Source organism: Hyalella azteca, unplaced genomic scaffold (genome assembly GCF_000764305.2).
Source record: "Hyalella azteca isolate HAZT.00-mixed unplaced genomic scaffold, Hazt_2.0.2 contig422, whole genome shotgun sequence".
In the NCBI taxonomy this organism is placed as follows: domain Eukaryota; kingdom Metazoa; phylum Arthropoda; class Malacostraca; order Amphipoda; family Hyalellidae; genus Hyalella; species Hyalella azteca.
The window spans coordinates 53,698-75,693 of record NW_025930774.1 but is presented as its reverse complement, the minus strand read 5'-3'; the positions used below and the strand labels follow the sequence as shown (position 1 = coordinate 75,693).

Below are 21,996 nucleotides of genomic sequence, written 5' to 3'. Positions count from 1 at the left end.
GGAGCCAACATCAACCATCTAAATGCTATAGATATTGTCATCCTGGCACCTAAGCAGCTGTAGTCAATTGACCTATCTCACCACACAAACTTTAAACCAACACTGCTTCAGCACACAAGCTGCTACTCCACATAGTTAACGGTCAATATGTTGTTCTCCAATGCTTTATAGCCCATACCATCACTTCTTACACATGCTGTTATCCTAAGTGTCCACTGACCACACTGCATTGTTGCAAATGTGAACTGTACCAAATGGTAATGCGTCATCACTTTACTTAATCCGCAAGACGTTAACCCCGCGTCACTGTTTCCCTGCCTTACTATTCCCCAGCATCTTCTTTCCCCCACACTTACCCCGACTCTCCACCATTATTGCATGACTAACTGGAGGCTTTTCTTGCAGACCTTTGATGCTTATCCAAATTAGGTTAGGTTAGGTTAGTTTACAACTCCCATAGATCCTCTTTTCATAGCGTAATGCAGTCAAGTGAGCAGAAACTAAGAAAAGCCATCCGGCAGTCAGTGAAAAAAGGCGGGGAGACAGGGTATGCGTGGAGGTAGAGTTATGCCGGGGGAAAACAGCTGCGACGAACGGACGGGCTGGAGTGCTGGCTGTGTATCAACAGCGGTATGGCATAGGGAGTTGCTTACCAAAAATCGTGATTAGGTTAGACGGCATGGGATAAAGATGTTGGACGGTTTTCAATACGGCGTAGAGCAATTGTATTGGTGGCTTACTTCTCATTAGCTTGCTAGTTAATTTTCATGAAGGGGATTTGTACTATTGGCTTTTAATATATAATTCCTTAGTCTACTCAGCCCCTTTAGCAGGCTTATGCACAGAAAGGAGGATGAAAGATATGCTGGTCTTGGGCAATGCTGGCCTCTGGCATGCATCCCCGCTACTACTACTAGGCTAGGCGGTCTAGCTTTGCAGAGGCCAGACTGCCAGAGGAGCTTCTTAGCTATCATGTGGCAATAAAACTCTATAATGAAAGTTCTGAATTCTGATCAGTAATATTCAGTTTTTTTATTGATCAGCAGCAGTTAAGTGCAGTGGCTGTAATGTAATTGTAACAACTTGTCTAGGGTAAACGCGGTATATTCTGACACATTAAGGACGCATCGAGAAATGAAAGAAAAACTATAAAAAAATAACCGTATGCGTTACTCGAGTTCTGTTTGCTGTAGGTGACTCTCAAAATAGTGCACTACGCACCAGCAACAATGAAACGTCACAAACTGTTGCCATATTTATTTAAAAGCCTTTATAATGCAAACCTACCAAATCCCTATATTCCAACCTGTTTGTGACTAAATTTGGCATGTTGTGAGACAAATTCCCGCCGCGCTTCAAACTCTACTAATATGTAGAGTTCTCTACTACTAATATTAACAGCTATTAAGCTTTTAATTAAGAAAATTTTAATTTTTGCGCACAGCTTGGAACAAGCTGTGTGCGTCCAATTCAAGTTATGTCGGAATTAGTTTTTATGTGTCTAAATCCGTTTCTTAACTTAATCATCTATTAATTTATTTACGACTTGAAATCAGCAAATACAAGTATACCTACCTAAAGGATTCCTAATATATTCACAGACTTATTTAAAAGTTTCAAACCATAATATTCTTTCCACACAAACAGTTTATCACTATTCGGTAGAGCAAGGTCAACTGTCAACTTTGACACATTTTTCGATGATCTCTCTGGATGAGGCGCACTGTCTCTCTTTGGATCTCAACATTTTCCCGCCAGCGCCAGATGGCCCAGACCTAGTGTTTTGGCAATAGTTTGGCGCGCAAAGGTATGACGTCACTATTTCAACCATCAATGAATGCGTGGAACTAACTTACTAAGACAAAGCTTAATATAAAGGAAAAACTAAAGAGGTGTCGGAATTACCCAAGATGTCGGAATATACCGCGTACCCTATAATTGAAGCTCCAAAGCCTGTAATTGGAATCCTGAATATCAGGCCGAGTTTTCCAAAAAAGATATGTAAAAATTATCATTTGATGAATGATTTTCAAAATTGCAAGTGAAAAGACAGGATGGGAAAAGTTTTTTTTTCTGAAATGTCACTGCTCTAATAGTATTGTATAATTTAAGTAGGTATGAAATTTTGCAGCTTCAATGTCATAATTTTTTGTTTAATTAAAAAAATTGCTGTTTGCACTTAACAAACATGTTTCATGAAATTTTCAACTTCCGCAACCCGCAGGAGCAGGACCCCAGTATATATGCTTCAATGCTCCCACCTCCAGCCAAAATAACATGCATAATGTAATTACAATAAGTCATAAAAATCAAAAGACATAAGAACAGTCATACATAAGAATATGGATCAAAAAGCGCACTACATTACAGGATTGGAATTTCCCCACTTGTTATTGAAATCTTGCGGCTCAAATGTGAGGAATTTTTAATACATTTGGAATCTTGCGGGAAGTTGCGGCCTTGTCATGCACTTTTTTGACAATTAAATAGGAGGTACCGGGTAATTCATCTGGTGGAAAGGAAATCTCGCAGTTCCGGAAACAGCGGGAAAGCTTTAGTTGCGGCCCTAAAGGTTTTTGATGCTTGCCGCATTATACCTTCCACCGCCGTGACAATTGATACACTGAGGCTGACTGAGCCAAACAGAAACTGCCGTGGATGGTGGATCCTCTACCGCGCGTGGCCTTGGTGGGTCTTGGTTTGGAATCCGATACTGAGTTGCCAATTATATTCACTATGGTAGTTGTTTATCTGAACTTGACAAATTTTTGCAATGAATGTTTAAAAAAAATTATATTAACTTCCACAAAAAATTCTCAGTTTCTGACAATTTGGCCAATACCAACAAACATTTGGATATGACACTTTATAAGTCTAATTTTAATTGTATAGTTAAAGCTGAAGGCATGCAACTTCCAAGTGATTACTTTATAGAAGCTTAGCATACCCATATGGCATATATATATATATATATGTCATATGTGTTTGAAGCCTTCAGGAAGTTCATTGTTTTTGCCTCAAATAATGGCTTTCAATAGAAAAACTGGTCTTGGTGGATTGGAAATAATATATGAACCATCATTTTTACAATTCTATCCTGGTCCAAGGGCTATAGGATCAGGTGAAATTGACCACAAGCATAGGTTCTTCTGTTTAATTCCCCTGAGGCTTCTGCCTGATTGTCCAGCTCAGATTTCACCCTTGTTCCTGTTCATAATATTTTCCCCCCTAGAGTTCCACTCTGCATACAATTTAATAGGAATTAGGTAGATAAAAAAATAACCATGTACCTGCTTAGCTGTAACTAGAGCTGTCATGTCATTTTTTGAACTATAGAAATACTACTTAATATATTATTTCCAATCTCAGTTTTAATGAAGCTTCAAATTTTGCCACAAGAAGTAAAATTCATCTATTATCTATTAAATAAAATTTCAAAGCTGCATGATTTTAGAAAAAGGAAGATTTTACAATTTGGACTGAATATTGATTTACTACTCTTCATAGAAATTTTTTGTCTTGTTTTTCTCTGCTCTAAATTACTGAATGCTTAAATCTTACTCTCGTGTAGTTTCTAAGGTTTAATTAATTGGAGCAAGAGCCATGAACTTATTTGTTTCTGCTTGTACAGAGATAGTGAGTCTGCATTAGCATATATAGATATTTATCTAAAAGTATTATCATGCAGAGAGATACTAATTAAAATTTTATCATCCTCCAGACTGTACATTAATGGCCTTTTAAGTCAAGATATTGGTTTCTTATCATGCTTTCTATCAAGACACATTCACCTTAAATTGGCATCTATGTTTAGTGGTAAATTCAATCACAAACAATTGATCAATCTATTATATAACACTGCATGGATCCCATATCTGCCACCCATTTTAATTGGTATGTTACTTGCATTTATCATAATGGGCACCAAGTCCATGGTGACTGAAGTTAGCCACTATCATACCTTGCTATCTTAAAAGCTGTCAACTTGATGTTTTCAATCCATTGTTTTGTCTTACTTCACAGTCTGTATCATGCCATCAGTATAGACCAGTGGTTCCCAAACTTTTTCAGGCTGGCGCCCCCTTTGGCTCCCTAGTGAATTTGTAGCGCCCCCCACAGACACATATAAAATCATGCGCCTTTTTCTTGAAATTTAGTACGCTGCAATTCTAACAGATAAAGGTTAAACACAAATGTGTATTTCATAAATAGGACCCTTTTAGTGAACCAATGTGTTTTTCATCTGTTTTAACCGTTCCAGCACTAGAAACCTAGGAGGTCTCGGGCAAATTTACGGCCGGACTCGTGGCCGGTCTTACGACCAATCTCCAAATTCAGTTATCAAGGAATATCACCCAAACTAATGAACGCATCTCAATAAAACTTGGAACATGTATTCATCAAAACTTAACGGTGACGTTTAGCTTGCGAAAAATTTTTAATATCACCTTCATTCGTGAGTTATATTGCAATACAGGCCGAAATTCGCAGTGATCAAAGAATTTCTTCCAAACTACCGAACAGATTTGAACGAAATTTTGAATATATATTCCTAACTACCAAATGGTGTTTTTTAGATTGAAAAAAATTTATTTTACCGTCGTTTGCGAGATTTTTTTCATTTTACCGTCATTCTTCATTTCACACTTCCTTATTCGCTTTCGTTCGCAAGTTATACAGATAAATAGGAGATACGATCGGCTTTTCTACTGGCTGGTTTGACCAAGAGTCGTTTACGTATAGCCGTATAACTCCCAAATGAAGGCAAACGAAAAAATTGTAACGAGCTAGGTATTAAAATACTAAATTTCATTCAAATCTGTTCAGTAGTTTGCAAGAAATTTCTTGATTACTGCGAATTTAAGCACGTATTGCTGTTTAAATCACGAATGAAACTCACGAACGAAGGCACAATCAAAAAAATTTTCACGAGCTAAACATCACCGTTTGGTAGTTAGGACTGTAAATTCAAAATTTCGTCCGAATCTGTTCAGTAATTTGGAAGAAATTCCTTGATCACTGTGAATTCGGCCCGTACGTATTGCCATATAAATATGGCAAAAACAATTGATGGCAAAATAGAAAAATTTTGACGAGCTTTAGTGCTTTACATTACTGTTAGGTCCTAATGAATACGTGTACCAAGTTTCATCCAGTTAAGTTTATTAGTTTGAGAGGTGTTCCTTGATCATTGAATTTGGAAATTGGCCGTGAGTCTGGCCGCGAGTCCGGCCGTTAATTTGTCGGAGATGTAAACCCAGGAGAGGTTAAAAAAATATAACTCAGTACTCACTTCAGTGAGTGACAGAGAGCGCATTTTCTCGTCGACTAAAACGTAAAGTCACGGACTGACAGACAGGCGGACAGACGGACAGACATGGCGAGCACAATAGTGCATTTTTTTCATGAATGAGTAAATGCGCTAAAAACAGATCTGGGTGAAAAAACCATCGCTGGGAGTCATGATGCGCTGCACGTGTTGTGCACAAATCGTCAAACAAACATTCAAACGTCTGACTTCGACTTCCGAATGCCGCCCCCCTATCGCCCCCCAAACGCCCTCTTCTTCTTTATCGCCCCCCAAAATCTTTCCATCGCCCCTAGGGGGGCGATATCGCCCACTTTGGGAACCACTGGTATAGACCATACTCATTTATTTTTTAACCTTTTGTTACGTAAGAAATTTTTGTTTGCATGCATCAAAAGTGTGCATTACGTAGGATGGTTTTTCCATTGTGTCCTCTGTACTCCTAGCTCATAATTTTTGCCTATAGTTGCCAAAAGAGTAGGTACACCAGTGCAAGTGCTATGAGGTAGTCTGAGCTTTATGTACAATAAATGAATCCTGGAAAATGTATCCATCCCAAGTGTGGTTCAAACTTGAGATCCAGCAGAGAAAATTTTAGGTGCATTGTCAAGATTGCTCTTTCTGGCATGAAATTTTGCCATTATTATTGAGGAATTGTTCCCAGAACCAGCTTAGACTTCTAGATTTGATGCCAAATATGCTTATCAAGACACAAAGGTTTTCCAATCTGGGCTATGGGCATGGATGAAGTTGTCCCAGCCACAAGTGGTTTAGCTTCTCTGCAGGTGGTTGCTGCCTAAGGTTTCAAAATGGTTTCTAGCTCCATCATTAAAGCTATAAATCATTGCTGCTTCCTCTTGCTGTCACTAATAATACCTGATTTTCCCTGTACTCATGTTCTCAATGTAATATTGTAGTTATGTAGTATTATGTAGTAGTAGTGTGATTAGGAGCATGTTGTCCCTAGCACACATTTATATTCATCCAATCAAATTTGTAGTAAAATTTGTATTATTTAAGCTTGTAAGATTATAGTGCATTAATTGCAATACTGCTAAGATCATGTGGGGCCTGGCTTGATAACATTTTTCTTGACAGCTTGGTGAAGTCTGCAGAGAAGCTCTTTGATAAGGCCAAGCTCAGGGAGAAAGAGGGGGATGAGGAGGATGCATACCTATTATACATGCGATACTTCACTGTTGCCCAGGTGAGTCATAGCTCCTGTGCTGCAGTGCATGCACCTTTCAAGCTGGTAAATTTGTTTTATTTATTGTGAAGTGACAAAAGGAAGAAAGTAGATGAATTGAATGTGTGAAGTGATGGTGGAGTTAAAGAAGGAAGCTAAAAGAAGTAAATGTGTTAACTGTTTTGTGATGACCAATAGGAGTACAGACTAGTTGATTCTGTGCAACATTGTTAATGATAATGACATATACAAATAAGCACAATCATAGTGACTCACAAGAGGCTAATACACAAGAATACAGCACCCAACACAGCTCTTGTGTGTGCAGGAGGTGAGAGGGCGCAACGAGTACAAGGCTGACAGGAAGTTTTATGACGGCCTTCTCAGCACCAGGGAGCTGCCACAGCTCATGGCTAAGGCAGAGCAGCTCAGCTCCAGCCTGGAGAAGAGGTCAGTGGATGGGGCAAGCAAGAGGGAGTGGCTGTAAGGAGGGTGATGGAAAGGGGGGCTTGGAGGAGATTTGTGGCTGTAAGGGGGGAGGTTGTGGAGGTTTATGCCTGTAGGGGGTGGAAAAGGCAGTGAAAAAGGTAGTGGATGCTGGGATGATTAGCTGTGAGGGGTTGAGGAGTTTGTGTCCTGAATGCATCACAGCCCTATGTGTCCCCAGATACCAGCTGCTGCAGGAGGCACGGGAGGCGGAGCACCGCAGCATCGTGGAGGCCCCTGGACCCGAGCCATCCCAACAGAGCAACGCTGAGCCTCCGGTGATGACCAATGGTGAGGGAAGAGAACTGCAGTGCATGTCCCATGACACCCCCGTGCCCGCAGGGTGTAGTGAGGAGGAGGACCTGGTGAGCGTGGCAGCAGTGTTCGCCCTCAGCACCCGGCGGGTGACAAGTTTCTTGCTGGTGGACGTGCGCCCACAAGACCACTACGCTGCCTCCCACACCCGCCTCCCCCAGAGCCTCAACATCCCCCAGCACATCCTCAACAAGGGGTGAGTGCTTCCTCATCCGCCTTGGTTCCCCCAGCTCGTGGGGGACGGCAAGGGACGTTGCTCTGGTCACCCTGACCAGGTCAGGAGTAGGTATACTCAGTGACTGACAAACCTGCGGCACACGAGCGCACATCTTCTAAGGCAGACAAGCATTTATTATAAATTTCAACCATAATTAATAAAATGATACTTAAACTACATTTTTTTCAAAATTTGTGCTGACTGAATGGCAGTGTTATGATGAGTACTGGTCAATAAATTAATGTCAAAATTAATGCTGTACATGGCAGCTTTAAGGCTTCGACTTGCTGCCTGTCCATGCAAGCTCCGTTGTGTCCCAGATGTGCTCGTGTAGGTAACGAGCCAAGCTTTATTATCACTTTCTGTATAATTACGCTTCCTGTGTGTACGTCTTACCGTGGACGTACTTGCTACCTACCCGGCCTATAGCGCCCGTCTCCTCGTCCTATTTGTTATTTGCCAGCTCCTGTTGTGACGGTTAGGTTTCGAGGTATAAGCTGGGCCCATTGACATGTTCATTTCTGTTGCCGTTCAAATTGGAATTATTGAATATAATTGTTGACTTACAAAACTAAACATCTCATTGCGTTTCTATGCATTTACATTGTTGGTTCTTCATTTCAGCAATAAATTTTCTCTTTGCCTCCAAGATTTTTTGGCGTACTCAGAGAGCGTGCAATGGGTTCTGGATAAAAGTGATTGCAGCAGTTACATTTGCGTTATTTGCTCACATAAAACACGCTGACGTCAGGTTGACGGGCGTGGGCGTTGGGGAACATCTGGACGCCGCGGCCCGCATGCTGTGGGGGACGCGGGGACGCGTCGACAAGATCTTCATTATGGACTGGAACACCGAGGCCCTCCCCTTCCCCGCCCCCATCACCGTCCTCATCGACGCCATCACTGAGGTGAAGCATGCAGTGTTGCTGGGGTGTGACTGTTGCTGGGGTGTGACTGTTGCTGGGGTGTGACTGTTGCTGGGGTTTGACTGTTGCTGGGGTGTGACTGTTGCTGGGGTGTGACTGTTGCTGGGGTGTGACTGTTGCTGGGGTGTGACTGTTGCTGGGGTGTGACTGTTGCTGGGGTGTGACTGTCACCGTCTGCGTTATGTATGGCGTGCAGTAAGCCACACGAGTGCAGGAGTTGCAGGAGTTTGTTGCTGCGTGCAGTGGGACCCGAGCACGCGGTACACGTGCAGGAGGCCGCTGGTGGTGCAGGGAGGCTACGAGCTCCTGGCGCTGTCCTACCCTCACATGGTGACGGCTCCCTGCCCCTCACCTCCCTACGGCGGCACCCCCACACCTGCACCCCCGCCAACACGTCAGTAACATGCTGCGGTGTTTGCTTCATGTCATCGTAACTTGCTTAGCCTGACCACACCGCGCATTGTTGCGGCATGCACCCTCTCACCTCCCTTACCTCCCCTTATCCCCCTCATCCCTGCACCCCGCTACTTTTATCCTTCATTCCCCCCCTTCGCTCTCTTCAACCCTTTCACTCCCTAAACCTCTCAACCCTCTCATCCCCATCACGTCTCCTTAACCCCTCACCCTCTCACCCACATCGCACCTCCTCACCCCACTCATCCCCTGATTCCTCTACTTTTACCCTTCACCCCTCCCTCACTTATCACCCCTTTCACTCCCTCAACCCCTCTCATCCCCTTCGCGTCTCCTCACCTCCTCCCCCCTCCTCACTCCCCTCACTCCCTCACCCCCTCTTGCCAATGTTGCAGTGAACTTCGACTATCCTGATCTGGACACAACATTCCTCACGTCCCCGCCCCCCGCCGCCCTCCCTTCCCCTGATGACGGGGGACCAGGAGGGGCGAGGTCCCCCCAGGTCACCCCCCGCTCCCTGGACGCCATCTCGCACCCTGTGTACCCCAGCGCGGGGGCCAAGCCCCCCACCTTCAGCAGGAGCCTCAAGCCCCCCCAACACAGTTAGTGCAAACAGTTATAATAATGATTGTGATGCTACTATAGTGATAAGACTTATTGCCAAGTGCATCACATTGCTTGATATGCTATCTATTGTATAGTCTGTCTCAACGTTCCCAATGATACATCAGCCTAATTAATTTTAAACCTAATAATAAGTGTGAAGAACATGTCTCTCTACTCCACATAGCCTCCATCTTTATGATAGAAATATTCTTAGTTTAATGTGTAGTGAACTTCTCTGGTCATTGATGTGTCTTTTTGATGCCTAGAACTTCCTATTTGCAGTCCTAAAAGTGCCCAACGGTGCGGTCTACAACGGCGTGGGGCCCGTAGACCCGCCAGGACCTCCCAGCCTCCCTCCTGCAGACCCCGCCTACCCCAGCACTAGGGGCTCGCCCTCCAAGGGCGCCACTTCGCTGCTCACGTCTATGAATGGTCAACCCCTTACCAAGGGCTACGATGTGGGCACTAAGAGCAATGACATGGGCCCTGGTAGGGGCGTCGTGCCACAGGTTCCCAGCCGGGCGCTGAAGCCCCTAGAGCTGCTGGACAGCCTGGCGGGGGACAACATGATCGAGGAGAAGCGCCTGCTGGAGGCGACGCTCGCCTGCGATCAGGTGGGTGCTGGGGGTTGGAGGCTGATTGATGCATGCTGGGGCGGGGGGAGGGGGTGCATTCCGGGGTGGTGGTATCGCTCTTGGTCGTGGGGGTACAGTGGAATGAGCTCGAGTGTTGATGTGACTGTGATGGCAATAAGCCCCATTAGTGACGCAGGCTACGGGTTGATGTCACACGTTGTACCGTAACAATGTGCTGTAACAATGTGCTGTAACAATGTACCATAATAATGTGCTGTAACAATGTACCGTAACAATGTGCTGTAACAATGTACCATAATAATGTGCTGTGACAATGTACTGTAACGCTCGTGTTGTTACAGAGGACGCTGGACAAGCTGGGGGAGCTGGAGCGTGGCGGGGCGGACGCAGCGACGACGGCCTCACTACGGCAGGAGCTGCGCGCCCTGCAGGCAGACAGGACCCACATGGTCAGCCGCTACCAGTTATTTCGTGTTGAATAATGTTGACTCGGCAACATAAGCTCGTAACCAACGTTGCTTCAATGAAATCAACTTTTGGTTAATGTTGATATAACGTTTCAACTAAATACTTTAAATCAACGTTAATTAAAAGTCATATGCACGCAGCGATAAGCTCTTCTATTCTCTGAAGTGTTTACATTTTTCTTTATAATGCTTTTCTTACTAAGTAGTTCTTATTAGTTATAGGAAACGCCTGGATAGATTTCATTGACTATTTCAGCTCAAATCAAACGTATATTATTTATAATGTATTTCTCTGAATGCATTATTTCATTTGTTAAAAATTTATGGAGCAAAGTTATTCATGTTGTGCGTTGCTGTGTACAGGAGGCAGCGCTGGAGAGGATCTCTCGAGAGAATAAAGACTTGTGGGCTCGCATCAACTCCTTCGTCAGTGACGACAACAACAACAGTAACAACAACAATAACAGTAGCGACAACAACAGTAACAATAACAACAATGTCGGTAGCGGCGGGTCCAGCGCAGCAATAAACGGCCACGTGCGCCACACACGCGGCGACGTGTCCGCTGACGTGCCACACAGCATCGACGAGAAGGTACGTGGTGGCGCGTGTCCCGACACACGTGCCACACAGCATCGACGAGAAGGTACGTGGTGGCGCGTGTCCCGACACACGTGCCACACAGCATCGACGAGAAGGCACGTGGTGACGCGTGCCCAATGCTCAATTCTTGGACCTAAGCTAAGAATATACGAGTTTGCAAGAAAAAATTACTTCTTTATATTCACACATTGCTGTGTGCATGGGGGAGAAGGCCAGCGGTCGGCCGGATCACGTCGGCTCCGGCCGACCGTTGGCCATATACCGGCCGCCTAAAAACCAGCGATGTTCTTCCGGAGATTTCCATGGGGAAGGGTCATTGAAGGGAGTTCACGAAGTATTCCGGAGAATGGCGCTCTTGCTGTTGCTAGCCCTGGAGTTTTGCAATGGAGGCCGCGATGCTGTACATAGTAACACCCCAACTTTTACAGACATAGCAAGTTCCCCCCTGCTGCAGTATAAAATCCCTCCTCCTGCTGCAGGTGCTGCAAGAGGTGCTGGCAACCAAGAAGGCGACCCACGAGCAGCTGATGGCACAGGTGCAGGAGTTGCGACGCCTACGCAAGCTAAAGGAACAACAGATAGACAGAGCAGCTCCACAACAGGAGACTAAGCCCGGCAGGTTGGGAAGGGAATCCAAGTACTGCTAGAGATATGGATATACGAAGGGCATCTCCGGTGATTGTGGGCTGCGGAAAGCTTGGGGTTCTAAGTGTGCCTGAAGGTCGTTTGGGGTGGAGGAACCTCTGAGGATCGTTTGGGGTGGAGGAAGGTACAAAGGGCGTGTGTGGCACCTTAGGGCTGTTGGGGAAAAAGAGCAAGAGTTGACCGGATGATATGTTGACCGGAGCTAAATGGAGATATTTTAAACCGAGATATTATTCATTAGTTGTATTAGTATTACCCATGCGAGGAAGGTAGTGTGCTGAAATCTTCAAAGACGAGCTAATGTTTGTTGCTCCCCATGAGGAATGAACTGCCCTGCTGATATAATTGTTGGTTATTAATATAAATTATCGATTTATTAACAGTTTAATTTTGTTTATTTGTATTTTGTGTCACCACATCTTGCCGACGTTTCCCCCTCCCCTCCCAGTGGCAGGCTCCCCACCCACCTGGCTCCTCCCTCCCCCAGTGGGGGAGTCATCACGTACCACTCCCCACTGCGGGACTCACCAGATCTCGACGAACCCAGAGGGAGCAGCAACCTCAGGCGCTCCCACTCGGCGTTTGACCTCTCTCAGGTGCGGGGGGAGTACGGGTTGTTGGGGGAGGGCTGGTGGTGGGAGAGGGCCTTGGTGCGAGGAGTTAGGGTGGTGGGAGAGGGCCTTGGTGCGAGGAGTTCAGGTGGTGGGAGAGGGCCTTGGTGCGAGGAGTTAGGGTGGTGGGAGAGGGCCTTGGTGCGGGGAATTCAGGTGGTGGGAGAGGGCCTTGGTGAAGGGAGTTTGGGTGTGGGAGGCTGAGGTTTTGGAGAAGCTGGGGCCGTGGGGGAGGGCCCAATAAATGGTATGTGGATGCGTGCAGGAGTCTAACCCTCCCCTTATCCCTCAGATTGGGGAGTCGTTGTCCCCAGCCCCGCAGCGGAAGGCGGACGCAGTGCACCCCTTGCCCTCTGCTTCGAGTGCCCTCCACAGGGGCATGAAGAACATGCAAGCCCTCGTACCCTCCATCGACCGCTCCATCAAGCCCCTGCAGTCCTTCGCGTCCAGGACCCGCCGGGTCAACGCCGCTAGGAAGCGGGACTTCGGGCCCATGAGTCGGGTGAGGTACCCATGAGGTCGGGTGAGAGGCTGACGTCACGAGTTGTACAAGAGGCTGACGTCACGAGTTGTGTGAGTTGTTGACGTCACGAGTTGTGTGAGAGGCTGACGTCACGAGTTGTGTGAGAGGCAGTTGTACAAGAGGCCTGTCTCTTATACACATCTAGATGTGTATAAGAGACAGCGTCACGAGTTGTGTGAGAGGCTGACGTCACGAGTTGTGTGAGAGGCCCACTCTTTGAACCATGAAGGTAATGAAAAGCTTGTTTTGCAGACGCGCTCTCACACCGGTCTCAAGAACCTGGGCAACACCTGCTACATGAACGCCATCGTGCAGTGTCTGTGCAACACGCAGCCCTTCGCTGCCTACTTTGTCGAGGAAAGACACACGTGAGTCGCCTCTGTAATTTGTGTGTTTGCATAGTTTGTGTGTGTCTGTGTATGTGGGCCGCCTACTTCGTCGAGGAAAGACACACGTGAGTCTCATGTGTAATTTGTGTGTTTGCATAGTTTGTGTGTGTATGTGGGCAGCCTACTTCGTCGAGGAAAGTCATACGTCTCTATCGTGCGTAGGCAAGTGTGGTTCTTTTTGAAACTATTTCATCTGAAGAGCATCAACAAATTGTAGATGCCCACAAAAAAAAATTGCTAGTTTGTGTCATACAAAAGCTTGTGATGCCCCCCCTGTTTAGCTTGTAACTCCCTCTGATGTGGACAGGGACTTTGTGAACCCCAACAGCCCCCAGCGGGGGGAAGCGGCCATCGAGTTCGGGGAGGTGGTGAAGGCCCTCAAGTCTGGCAAGTATCAGAGCGTCGCCATGAAGGACTTCAAGGTGGGTCATGCGGCAGGTGGGCAATATGGCAGGTGGGCATATGGCAGGTGGGTCGAGTGGCAGATTGGTCATGTAGCAGGTGGCAAAGGACATTGTGAGACAGGAGGCAGAGTAAGGTTAGAGGGCAGCGGGAACAATAACATTTATTGCTCAATAAGAAATGTTGTGCTGTTAACTCGACACTTGCGGTGTTCTGGTGACGAGGTCGTCGCGCCAGAGGAGTGATCCTTGAGGTGTGGTGTGTTGGTGGTGGTCATGTGTAATATGATGTGATGATATGTGGTGGTGATGATGTGTGATGGTAATGACGTGATATTTTCTGTGCTGCGCAGGCGATGGTGGGGAAGTACAACCCCGAGTTCCGGGGCAACGACCAGCACGACGCCCACGAGTTCCTCATGAACCTCGCCGACTGGCTGCATGATGACCTCAACCTGGTGGGTGGCTGCTGCATGATGACCTCAACCTGGTGGGTGGCTGCTGCATGATGACCTCAACCTTTCAATTTTTTAACTGGGATCACCTCTGTAATCTCATCATTAAAGGCAGTTAATTTATGACCTCGTACTGCAGGTGACGGAGCGGCGACCGCCAATGTCGGAGCAGAACCACGCTCCCAGTACTCCCGACCACGTGGCCGCGCAGGAGGTGCAGACGGAGATCGCCATACGCGACCAGAGCGTCATACGCAAGCTGTTCTACGGTTTGCACCGCAACGTGATCACGTGCCTCAAATGCGGGGCACGATCACTTACCTTCGAGCCTTTCTTCGTGATTACTTTATCTTTCCCCGCCAACGGACGGTGCTCTTTAATGGTCAGTAGTTGTGGGACTACAGTCATGATTATTTCTTATTATTTTTGGCATACATCTTGGTGGCGAATTTTGAAGTCTGCCGTGCACTTTAAAGTCAACATCTTCTCCTACTGATATGAAATGACACGAATTTATGTTTGTGTCGTGCGGCTAACAAAAATGAGCGCCTGTTGTGAATGGGGTTATGTCTTCACCAGCATCGCATTTCCTTCAAGCATTCCATACGTGCGGGGGTAAAAATTTCTGGTTAGAGCGACCTCTTGTTGGTTAGCGCTTCCTGATCAGGACGCTCCTCTTATGTTTGCAAGATGAAAATCAGCCAAATCTCAACTCCTTGCCAAGCCAAACTTTTAGAATATCAATAACGCGTCTTCCTCTCTTACTCACGCGTCTTCCTCTCTTACTCACGCGTCTTCCTCTGTCTTAAAGGCGATTTTGCTCTGAGAGGATCACGAGCTTGAGCTTCTTCGTAGAGAAGGGTGTGGTATTACGTGTAGTATGAGAGCGCCCTGTGTTACGTGTGGCGTTAGAGCGCCCTGTGTTACGTGTGGTGTTGGAGCGCCCTGTGATACGTGTAGTGTAAAAGCGCCCTGCGTTACAGGACCTGCTGCAGCACTACTACCAGGAGTCGACCATCGAGTACACGTGCAGCACTTGCCGCTGCCTCAGGGAGTCCGTCAGGAAGATGGACATCTGGGCGCTGCCACCTGTCCTCATCATCCACCTCAACAGGTGCGTATCTTGACCACCTCAACAGGTGCTGTTTCCTGACAACCTCAACAGGTGCGTGTCCTGACCACCTCAACAGGTGCGTGTCCTGACCACCTCAACAGGTGCGTGTCCTGACCACCTCTACAGGTGCGTGTCCTGACCACCTCTACAGGTGCGTGTCCTGACCACCTCAACAGGTGCGTGTCCCGACCACCTCAACAGGTGCGTGTCTTTGTTACTTAGCAATGCTATCGCGGTCCTCCTTCATGCAACGCTAACGCCCTGTTCCTCTCCCGTCTCCATGCAGGCGATGCTAACGTCCTGTTCTCCGCAGGTTCGAGCAGCGCGACTTCCTTATGACCAAGAACCCCAACTTCGTGGACTTCCCCCTACACCACCTCAGGCTCGACAAGTTCGTCGTCAACAACCCCACGTGAGTTCTGAGTGCTAGCAGACTGGTGAGTCCTAGGTGACGGCAGACCGGTGAGTCCCACACTCCTGAATTATTTAATAAGAATCTAGTCGTGGGTGCCTGTGTGGATGGTGTGCTGTGGTGTCTTGCTGTGGTACAAGGACACCCCTCGCTCCTCCACATCCCCCCCCACAGTGCCACTCATCCCCCTCCCTTGCAGGGATTCCAACCCCAACACGGACTACTCGCTGTACGCGGTATGTAACCACTACGGCACCATCGACGGCGGCCACTACACGGCCTTCTGCAGCTCGTGGCCGCCCGGTGACTCCTGGCACAAGTACGACGACCACGAAGTTTACGACCTGCCCTGCACCGGCGTCAAGACCTCTGCAGCTTACGTCCTCTGCTACCAGAGCTCCACCTACGTCACCCACAGCCTGTCCGTCTACTGATGGAGGACACGCAGGGGGACTGGAGTGCCTTTGGTTGCTCCCAGTCCCTACATTCACCACTCATTCATTATTTACCCACTTTTCTCACATTAGAATTTTGCATGTTCCTGGGTACAGCCTGCAGCTCTCCGACCTTATCAGCGCCTGTACACTCCCCCTTTTCAGGTGCCGGTGCAATATAGATTGTTTACGTGTCGTTACGTACGCCTTACGAATGTTATAGTGGTGAAATAATATTATTGTGTACAGCGATATAATTTAAGGTCATTAATAATTGATTATTATTATAATTACGAGTCATAATAGTTCGCCAAGTAGCGTGTACATAATAGTTGCCTCGTATGCATATATATATATCTTCTCTATAACCCTTGCAGCGCGGCAGGTTGTACAGTGTAAGCTTCTGAGTTCTTATTATTCCGTGCAATAGTTCCGATTGCCTCAAGTTTTGAAGGATTAGCGCTGCTTGAAGTGTTTGTAAAGGATTTTTATTACCCTTAGAAACTCTCTGGTTTGTGTCACTCTAAGTGCTCTTAACATCCACGTAGAGTATTGGTGGCGCTATGGGGTGAGCGGTGGGTGTTTGTTGTGGAACTTTTGTATGATACCCCGCAACCCTAACTAAACCACCCCACTTACACAACCCTACCTTTACTACACTACATCACGGTCACACTAGCTACATCACCTCCACACTACATCGCGGCCTCCACACATCTACTAGCACACTACACCACATCCACCGCCACCTCCTTCACGAAGCCCTACTTTCGGAGCCCCATCGTCGCCTCTGTCACAAGGAATCCTCCTTTTCTTAGCCGTTGCTAATTGTCACAAACTATATCATCAGCTGCGTAGAGTCTCGTAGTTTTGCCCAATATTGTTGTGTTAATGTCTATTATCACTCCGTTATTATTTGCCACGTGCTGCTGTTATCATGATAGCGTAATTGTGTTGCACCAGCGTCCTGTTACCTGTAGAGCAAACCTTCCTTATTTCGCCTTGACTTTATTTTTGCGTATATATAACCCCGCTCCTGATGAGGTTGACGTGATGACGTCACGCCATCAGCTGTTACGAAATTGTCGCCAGTTTAGACTTTTGTTAGACGGCGTTACGCCTTCACGCGTCGCTCGTGTCATGTTAATTAATTTAGTAACATGTCACATCCGGTGGGCAGCTACCACCCCTCCTCAGTCTCCTCTTGATTTCGTCGTATCGCTTGCGTTTGTGCATAACTTTATTTTTGTATGAGAGTTTAACGGGCGGCGCTGTGGCTCTTTCTTGCCTGGATTAAACTTGCTGCATCTGTCCCTTGTTTGCCTGGCTCCTCAGCGACGTCAAGTGAAGGTGAGCCTGCAACCAAAAAACTCCAAACAAATGCTCCTAAACGCCTCTGACCACTGAAGAGATGGAGTTTTATTTTGACACGACTGAAGATCTAACCGTTGGTGCAGTCATGTTTTTAAAGTGCTTGAGAAAGTTCTACTTACCTCTGGCTTAAGTCCAAACGTCGTAACAGTAAGCCCGTCGTCAACAATATATCGACGTCTGACAACTGGTTAGATTTGTACCCATGTGATGTTACTCTTACCTGATCATAACCTTCGAAAACGCTCATAAAATAAAAGTAAAAGGCTTGCCCATTTTTTACGTGCCAGGCTTCTCTTTGTCCTTTTTTTCAAGGCATGGTCCCGCTGGGCTATCTTTTTGAGGCCGTAGATCCGCGTCAGCAGTCAAGTTCTCCACACAAAATTCTATAGTTTGCCCTCACTGATTAATGAAAGTTTTCAATCACAACTTTTCATAAATAAATGGTCGTTCATTGCAGTTAATGATGGAGTGAAGTGAAGTCCTTGGGAATTGTGGGAATCGTACTCCAATGGATAAGAGATTTTCTAGTAGGTGGGCGACAACGTGTCAGTATTAACGGAACCGTGTGTGCGCAGTGGCGTGCCACAAGGAAGCGTTCTCGGGTCTGTTTTGTTCGTTGCTTTTACAAACGATCTGCCAGAAGCTGTGTCTAGCGTGTGGTCCATGTATGCCGACGACACAAAAGTGTATAATAAAGTGAAAAGTCGAATAAAGTGCAATTGCAAGATGATCTTGACAGTTTAGTTACTTGGGCTGATACGTGGCAGCTGCGTTTTAACGCTAAGTGTAAAAGTACTTCACCTCGGGAACAATGAACAGCAAGATTACATTATAAGAAGACAGTTGAAACGAGAGAGTAATGATTGAAGAGTCTAGCGTGGAAAAAGATTTTGGAGTTTATGTCGACAAGGAGCTGAAATTTTATATGCATATTGAAACGCAAACTAATAAATCCAACAAACTTCTTGGACTGATCAGACGCTCTTTCGAGTTCCTAGACACAGAAGCGATGAAGCAGTTGTTTGTTGCTGTAGTGCGCCCTAGCACCATAACGAACCCGGTGTAAGTCTAGTAGCTATTTCAAACTACCGACAGTTAAGAAAAGATCCGGTCGAAAAGCCTGTTTTTAGACCCCCTGTGGGCTGTGGACAAGTTACGAAAGGTATAAGACTCGGCGAAAGGCCACATCAGGCTTATTCTACAGCGCCGTTATCACTCAGCTTTTTTTCTGCTATGCTATGATTGAGCGCGGTCGCTTCCTAAAGCCTCTTTCACACAGGGCGTGAAATCCCGCCGGCGTGAAAAAAAACCGCCGCGGGATTTCCCGCGCTATCTTTCACACGAGGCGGTTTTTCATGCTGGAATCTATCAGTCTTGCAGCGCTGTTCTCCGTAAAAGTGGTCCTCAGTTTTTGTGAACTATATCTATGAATAGCAAAGAAAAGAAAGCTATCCTTTTATATTTGCTGCATAAAAGGCAGCAAAGAAATAAAAGGAGGTGCTGGGTTCACAATATAGTAAAATTAAGGCCACAAGAAGGTGAATTTGCCACTCTATTATGAAAATTAAGAGAAGTTGAAGTAAAATTCTCCAATTATTTTCGAATGTCTGCGAAAGTTTTGATGAAGTATTGTCTTGTGTGCAAGGCAAATTAACCCACAACAGCATGCAGATGAGAGACGCCGTGCCTGCTATTGAAAAACTGGCTTTAACTCTCACACACACCCTAGCCGACCCACTGTCTGTACCACACTAGGTAGCGGCGTGAAAAACCGCCCCGTGTGAAAGATTACATTGAATCCCATTGCAAGCTAAACTGGCGCGGGAAATCCTGCCGAACTTTTAGCTTGACACACGCGGTCGTCAGGCGTGAAATTTCACGCCGCGTGAAAAGCCGTCGTGTGTGAATAGCAGTGCACATTTCGTATGTCCGCTGAGGTTCGGCGGGAAATCCCGCCGCGGTTTTTTTCACGCCGGTGGGATTTCACGCCCTGTGTGAAAGGGGCCTAAGGCGTGAAGATTATTAAACCACCGAAGCGACACTTCTCTGAACTCCCCTGCAAGGCCTGCTGCTGAGAAAAAGTTGCGTCTTAAACTCCTGGGCATATGTGGGACCCTCTGTACTACCGCAAGGAAAGTTTGGGACAAAATTTCGAAATACCAGAAAACTTGCAGATTCGCTGATCCGCTTAAAAATTTTCTTCTCTGGACTTCTGATATTATATACAGATGATTCAGATTTTCTCCAATGTTCTAGGTGACCGGCAAAACTATATAAATTCAAAACAAGACGTATAATTTACGACATAATAATTGAACTACAACTGAATCTCGACGCTAAAAGATGCAGCAATTCACAAGTCGGGGAAATTACTTAGGCTCAGCGTATTTTACGCATAACTTAATTTGCGTAACTGATGACCATACAAGGAATTGCTTTGAAACTTTGCATACGTGCGTGTTTAAATGTTTATACGATATTCAATTTACGCGTCACCGTACTTTCAATCGTTGTGTTCTATAGACTTCTTGTTATATGTCATTGTCGACAACCATTCCAAATGAATTGCTATTGCATAACTGGTTTATTGTAAAACCATTTATGGTGCAGTTAAATACGATATCCTCACAAAACAAATTGCATTTCATTCAATTCCATAGTTCATAAATCAGATCTGATTTAATTTTTAAACTTCTAGAGCACTTTACATCGGAGCGTTAATTCTGTATTGCGGGGTAAACGATGACATTTTTGGGGGAAAATTTTGTCTGGGTGCAGTGCCTGGAGACGGCCGGTAGAGGGCAGTGAAAATCTGCAAGATTTGCGTCCTCGCGCAGGTATGGTGGCGTAAATAAACATATTTATTCTCTGTTTCAGTTTATTCTCGCTATATTTTTCTAAATTAATTCCTCAATCATAGTAATGTCATTGATGCCACGATTCTCCTACATCTGAATTTCTCTACTCAATCACTGAGTCTTCACCCTTCCCTCGACTCCTTTTTAGTTTTTGCCTGTCCCTGTCAAGTTGTTAAATTTTGGCTCTAATTCTACGTTTCTACTTGAATAATGTGACAAATTGTTTTATTTCTAAAGCTTTGCCTCTTGTATATAAAATTCATATTTCTCACAGTCACAGTTATATCTTCAAGATTTTACGTTTCACATTTAGGAAATGTCAGTTTCGTTCATAGGTACGTGACGAGTAGTCGAGTACTCGAGTAGGTAGTCTGTAGACTGTACGTACTCTGTAGTCTGTAGAGATTGTAGTGTGACAGTGACAGTGTGACACTGACTACATATTGTCGACTTTGTCGTCCTGATGATGACTGGTCGAGTGAACGTGGTGAGGCAGGTGAGCTGAGCGATCGTCCTCTGTAAGATCAAGTTAATATGAGGACAAACCTTGCGTGTTAGCTCCCTGAGCCTCCGTCGGCCATGCGGCATGCACATTATTTATACGGTTATACCTGATAAAGCAGGGCTGGGCCCCTGGCCCCCTGGGGTTCAACTTGAACCCCAGGGGCCAGTGTTTGTTACTATTACTTGAAGTTTTGAACTGTTCAAGTAATAGTAACAAACTGTGGATTTTTTAGAATCAGTTCATTTTTAATTACCTGGCTAATTTACTCACAATTTAGACCAATTTCTTATGGTATGATAATGCAGGTATCCAGTAATACCAGGATACTTTACTGGTCTACATATAGGACTCAAAAATGAATTTGAGGGAGAGTCTAAGAAACTCTCTGCTTTGCCACTATGGACTCACTGTCACTTCATGTAAACTCTTCAATTATTATGCCAATTCTCAAATTACCAAGTATGCTAATATAAGAAAAATGAAACTCTATGTCTAGCACTCTAGTGTCTACCTGTTAACCTGTAATCTGATTTAATATCATTAATTACTTTATTGGGCTGGAAAATTGCAAATGTGCTATAAATTTGTCACTTAGGTGCTGCAACGTTTCAGTAATAACTAATAAGGATTAAAATTCCAATCCTGGACTAGAGATTATGTGGAGACTGAATTTATTGATCTATTTTTTCTATATAATTTGGTTGCTAGTTAGCTACAAAGATAGCTATATTCTATATCTAGACTAACTGCTAGCCACGCATGCGACAAGTAGTCAAGAAGCAACCCCCCAACCAGGCGTGGTGAACAGGCGCAAGGCCTTTTACACTGAACTTATCAAGTATCGAGTATCAAGTAGTTCATGTAACTCTGTGTCCACCTATAGTCATAGTATGATAGTGACAAACCACAGATTTTTTAGTAAATCTATTCATTTCTAATTTCCCCATCAAATCAAGATTTACCACGTTAAGGGGAGCGTCTGGCCAAAATTTTTGAATTTTGGCTTTTCCGGTTTTTAGTCTCGTCTTAAAGCTGACATTCTGCTCTATTCAGCGGTACCTAAATCGTCTCTGTAAGTTGATTTATGCGTTCATGACAAATAGCGAAAGGGTGGGGGGTGGTGGAGTTCTTTCACATTTAGGATGGGCGAA

General features: G+C 45.6%; 1 protein-coding gene across 1 annotated transcript in view; it reads left to right on the top strand.

Annotated features, from left to right (window-relative positions):
* The window catches only part of LOC108666728 (ubiquitin carboxyl-terminal hydrolase 8), a 22,214-nt gene extending 4,449 nt beyond the window's left edge, over nucleotides 1-17,765 (top strand). The window contains exons 2-21 of the mRNA XM_018153645.2: nucleotides 6,407-6,515; nucleotides 6,823-6,944; nucleotides 7,162-7,271; nucleotides 7,323-7,491; nucleotides 8,264-8,420; nucleotides 8,682-8,832; nucleotides 9,248-9,454; nucleotides 9,741-10,072; nucleotides 10,396-10,503; nucleotides 10,885-11,115; nucleotides 11,604-11,743; nucleotides 12,218-12,365; nucleotides 12,673-12,882; nucleotides 13,156-13,271; nucleotides 13,600-13,714; nucleotides 14,047-14,151; nucleotides 14,288-14,530; nucleotides 15,132-15,262; nucleotides 15,576-15,674; nucleotides 15,874-17,765. Coding sequence (XP_018009134.1) covers nucleotides 6,407-6,515; nucleotides 6,823-6,944; nucleotides 7,162-7,271; nucleotides 7,323-7,491; nucleotides 8,264-8,420; nucleotides 8,682-8,832; nucleotides 9,248-9,454; nucleotides 9,741-10,072; nucleotides 10,396-10,503; nucleotides 10,885-11,115; nucleotides 11,604-11,743; nucleotides 12,218-12,365; nucleotides 12,673-12,882; nucleotides 13,156-13,271; nucleotides 13,600-13,714; nucleotides 14,047-14,151; nucleotides 14,288-14,530; nucleotides 15,132-15,262; nucleotides 15,576-15,674; nucleotides 15,874-16,108 — 3,238 coding nt within the window. The 3' untranslated portion in view covers nucleotides 16,109-17,765. The remainder of the gene's footprint in view (nucleotides 1-6,406; nucleotides 6,516-6,822; nucleotides 6,945-7,161; nucleotides 7,272-7,322; nucleotides 7,492-8,263; nucleotides 8,421-8,681; nucleotides 8,833-9,247; nucleotides 9,455-9,740; nucleotides 10,073-10,395; nucleotides 10,504-10,884; nucleotides 11,116-11,603; nucleotides 11,744-12,217; nucleotides 12,366-12,672; nucleotides 12,883-13,155; nucleotides 13,272-13,599; nucleotides 13,715-14,046; nucleotides 14,152-14,287; nucleotides 14,531-15,131; nucleotides 15,263-15,575; nucleotides 15,675-15,873) is intronic.
* Nucleotides 17,766-21,996: the final 4,231 nt, after the last annotated feature.